Source organism: Antennarius striatus, chromosome 17, assembly GCF_040054535.1.
Source record: "Antennarius striatus isolate MH-2024 chromosome 17, ASM4005453v1, whole genome shotgun sequence".
Taxonomy (NCBI): domain Eukaryota; kingdom Metazoa; phylum Chordata; class Actinopteri; order Lophiiformes; family Antennariidae; genus Antennarius; species Antennarius striatus.
Window position 1 is genome coordinate 20369991 of NC_090792.1, and position 5000 is coordinate 20374990.

The 5000-nt window shown below is 46.7% G+C and overlaps 1 protein-coding gene across 1 annotated transcript in view; it reads right to left on the reverse strand.

The window, feature by feature from the left end:
* The window catches only part of akap6 (A kinase (PRKA) anchor protein 6), a 75062-nt gene that overhangs the window by 37282 nt on the left and 32780 nt on the right, over positions 1–5000 (reverse strand). The window contains exon 14 of the mRNA XM_068338063.1: positions 1188–1308. Within this exon, the coding sequence (XP_068194164.1) occupies positions 1188–1308 (121 nt within the window). The remainder of the gene's footprint in view (positions 1–1187; positions 1309–5000) is intronic.

Here is a 5000-nt window from a genome sequence, read left to right on the forward strand (position 1 = left end):
CACACACACACAAACAAAGCAAGCATGTTGGAATTAAACAACTTAAACGTCTTTGTCTAAAGCTTTGGACACAAAAGGTTAAACTGTCCTCTGGTTTGTTTGTTTGTTTGTTTGTTTGTTTGTTTATTTGTTTGTGTGTTGCACCACTGCTCCCGACAACAATGGATCCGTTCGACGTCACGACAGAATTCCACTTTCAAAACAACGCCGTCGAGATTCTGAGCGTCTTTGTAAAAAAACAAAACAAAGAAGTTTCTCCGTCTGACGACGTAAAAACGGAGCGACATCAAAGCTCATTGTTTGTCTTTTTTAAAGACATGGAAGCCACTTCCTGTATTCAGGCTCGTCCGTACGGCAGAGAGGGAGCAGAACGCTGTGAGAAGCGACCTTGGACCGGCGAGGAGACGCCGTCGAGCTCCGCATCAATATTTTAACACCAGAGTTGACACATCAGAAAAGAGAGAGAAGAAGAAGAAGAAGAATGCCCAACGATTCCCGAGTCATCAAAAATTCATGCGCGCATCATCGTCAGCATGAATATTCATACGCAGATGAATATTTAAGTGTGAGTCCTATGGAGAAATTAGGTTCATCTTTACACTTATCAATAATTCGCAGGCCAGGTGAGTCTCATTGACCACTAAATAAATCATAGCTAACACACACACACGCACACACACACACACACACACACACGCACACACACACACACACACACACACACACACACACACACACACACACACACACGCACACACACACACACACACACACACACACACACACACACACAGGAAAAGTTTGGAGGCAGAGATAATAACACAAAGCCGTGTGGACGTGGGGTCACAGCAGGGGGTGAGGACGGAGGAAGAGGTCAGCGTTTCCATGGGAACGCCAATGCGTGCTATGTGTGTCGGTGCGGATGTAGCGTCATCGTAGCCGGTGCCTAACCAATCAGAACGCAGCGTGGCTGTCCATTGGTGGTACCAGGAAGTAAAAGCGCTAAAACGCACGAAGGAAAGGCAGGATGGGGCTGTTAGCTAACATGCTAGCAGCAGCTAGTGTTAGCTAACCGCTAGTAGCCGTTAGCAGCTAGCTTAAGAACAGAATATCAACCTCGTCCGGACGTGTTTGGTTACGGCCCCCACCGTGATGACGAGGGGCGTTTGATTCGAGAACCGACTCACCTTGAACAGGTGACGTCGCTGCTCCTCTGACATCATCAGCTGGTGACTGTCTGTCACCATGGCGTCAATGTCCATCAGCCAATCCCAGAGCTCCTGGTAGTCCGTCTCAAACTCCTGCAGACTGAGAGAGAGAGTTCATTACTCCTGTCGTTTAGTTCTGCTCTTCATGTTGTCTCTGATTGGTTCTTGTCTTATTGTTTTGTCCTACGGCGATCCTCCCAGGGGGGCAGTACCTCCTCCCAGGGGGGCAGTACCTCCTCCCAGCCTGCAGGGGGCAGCCAACCGGTCTCAGTCAGAGGAACCATCACGTTCTCCTCTCTTTTGGGTTCCTTCCTCTTTCTCCCACATTCCCTCCATCTTCCTTCCTCTTCCCCTTTTTTAACAATGGTTTCCCTCCCCCGCCCCCTCCCCCCTCTTTCTGCCCCAACCCTTCCCCTTCCTGCCCCCCCGTCCCCCGCCCCTTCTTGTCTTCTCGCCACTTCATCGTCAACACAGCATCACATCAAATATTTATGCTGCTGGGACGGCGGCCGATTGCTCAAAAACACACATTACTGTCAGCCGTTTTGTTAAGGTGTGTGTGTGTGTGTGTGTGTGTGTGTGTGTGTGTGTGTGTGTGTGTGTGTGTGTGTGTGTGTTTTTGTGTGTGTGTGTGTGTGTTTATTATTTATATATTCAGTGGTTTCTGTCCTCTTTGGGGGTGGGGGGGGACGTGTTTCTCAATATTAGCGGTGAAATTGTTTGGAATTCTCGGGTCTCCGACGACGACAGTTTGACAGCTCTGTCAGGCCTGTAGCGTTTCCACGACAACGCAAACACACAGCATCACACACACACACACACACACACACCATACAGACACACACACACACACACACATTCATGACAATGACTGGAATAAATGAAACAAGCCAAACGCATCTCTTATAATCACATATAGGTGTACAGTTACCCACAATGCAACACGGCACGCCAAAACACACACAACCGTTTGAGACGGGAGGAGAAACTATGAATGAAATTACAGAAACAAGACCAGAGATGAAAAGATACGTTTTAATATATTCATAGACTCCAAAACAAAACGTCAACTTTCAAAATAAAAGTCCTCACTTTACTAAAAAAAAAGTTTTTTGGAAAATGATCAAAAAATTTACAAAAATTGAATTTTTTCTAAAAATCTAATCCTATTGAAGTGTTCTCCAAGAACTTCCTGAATCCTCTTCCAATCAGAATTTTTATTTATATTTTATAAAACATAAATAAATAAATAGATCTCGTCTTCATGGCGCGAACCGCTCGGCGTTAGCGGTTAGCTTCATTATTAGCACACATTCAGGTGTGCGTGAAGACGCCCCGAACTCTCCGACTTCTTCCTCTTCTTCATCTCTTTCAGCTTCGCGACTCGATCTCAATACAATAAAAGGCAAACAGAAAAAAGGCGCGGTGCGGCGCTTCCCGCCGCCGCCGCCCCTGGAGGCGTCGCTCCTCATTATGCAGCGAGCGCGGCGGCCTTTTACCGCCTGGCGCAGATGAAACGGATTTGACGCTCGCACAGATTGTTTCCTCTTGTCGTTTGTGGTTGTTCCCTCGCTCCCGCTCCTCCTCTCCCGCCTTCCTGTCGTGTTCCCGCGCTAATGCTAACTAAACACCTTGTGTAAGCGGATCTCCGGGGTGTCGGCAGTCGACGAATCAGACGAATCGGGGAGGCGGGAGTGACACGGTGGCGCTGCAGGGCTGCGTTCCACTCCAGGACGGTTTCCGTGGCGTTTGAAGTGTCAGCATCGCTCGCTCGTCACGCGGCGCTAACGGAGGAACGTGGGCGTGTCACGCAGAAGCGTTGTGACATGTGCTCACTGGAGGAAATGGGAATTATGGGAATCTATTATTCATCCGCAACTCCTTATCATTCCAGTTGGCGCGGTGACGACGGAACGGAGTTCCGCGTGGATCTGTGGGACCGCTGACGGGCGAACGCCGCCTTCTCCTGAGCAGACGGACGATTAGCGGCGGCTAACGCGATTAACGCCGAGGTGGAGTCGCGTCGCCAGCGTGTGTGTGTAGAGCCGCCCAGAATCGTGTGTTTTCATCACGTCATGAACCAGTCAGAACCAGTCAGAACCAGCTAGAACCAGTCAGAACCAGTCAGAACCAGTCAAAACCAGTCAGAACCAGTCAGAACTAGTTAGAACCAGTCAGAACCACTCAGAACCAGTCAGAACCAGTCAGAACCAGTCAGAACCAGTCAGAACTAGTTAGAACCAGTCAGAACCACTCAGAACCAGTCAGAACCAGTCAGAACCAGTCAGAACCAGTCAGAACTAGTTAGAACCAGTCAGAACTAGTTAGAACCAGTCAGAACCAGTCAGAACCAGTCAGAACCAGTCAGAACTAGTTAGAACCAGTCAGAACCAGTTAGAACCAGTCAGAACTAGTTAGAACCAGTCAGAACCAGTCAGAACCAGTCAGAACCAGTCAGAACTAGTCAGAACTAGTCAGAACCAGTCAGAACCAGTCAGAACTAGTTAGAACCAGTCAGAACCAGTCAGAACCAGTCAGAACCAGTCAGAACTAGTTAGAACCAGTCAGAACCAGTCAGAACCAGTCAGAACTAGTTAGAACCAGTCAGAACCAGTCAGAACCAGTCAGAACCAGTTAGTTTGAATGAGTTAGAACCACTTAAACCAGTCAGAACTGTGGTAAAGAACGAGATGCGGTCTCACTGATGTTGTATCCATCCACCAAGCCCTGGTATCTCACACATCTGGTACGTAGAGCAGCTCGTTTGTGGAGGAACTACTTTCTTCCGTTAGACTGAAGTTCACAGCGTCGGGCTGAACTCGTGGTTCTCAGGCCTTCCATCATTTCCTGGTTGTGTTTTTTGGGAGCAGGTTCCTGAGCGTCCCTCTGATAAATGTAGATCCGGTGCGCTAACAGGACCGATGTTTCATCATCCTCCACTTTGCGTCTTCCTCCCTCCTCATCCTCTCTCCTGCTGCAACAACGATAGCGGCTGTAACTACAGTCGACCATCCATCATCCGGCGCGAGGAGACGGAGGAGGAGACGGATAAGACGAGGACGAAGATGGCGAGGATGGAGGAAGGAGATGGAGGGAGGAAGAGGAGGAGACGGGGATAAATGATAGATTGAAAGGTTGAATGAGTCATATTGGCAGCCATCACCTTTCAGTCAGAGCCGCCGCTGGATTTATGAGGTGATTCGGTGACACTCATCTCGTCTAATGGATTCATCCGCCGCCGCCGCCGGGACGGCAGCACCTCCTGCCGTCGTTCTCTCACTCCGTCATCCGTCCCTTCATCCTTTCATCCCCTAATTATGACGGATTTGTCTTTGATTAAAAGCCAAACTGTCGGCGAGCAGCAGCAACGTTAGCGACGTTAGCATCCAAAAAAACGTCCGAAGAATCGACCAAATAAATTCAAATTGAAGTTTTTCTGTCGTCAATTAAATTAAAAATTAAAAAAATATGATAAAAAATATTTGTTTTATAATAATATATAATAATATAATAATAATTATATAGTATAATAATAATAATAATAATATAATATTTAATTATATAATAATAATATATAATAATTGTTTTATAATATTTGTTTTACTTTTTTTTATTGAACAATTTAAAGAAAATTACAGTATTTCTACACCATAAGGTGCACCTTAAAACTTTAATTTTCTCAAAAACCAACAATACATCTTATAATCCTGTGCGTTTTATAGTGCGGAAAATACGGTAACTTGATTTTTTTAAATAAAAAATGATACAAAAGTCACCCTTTGCTGTTTTCTC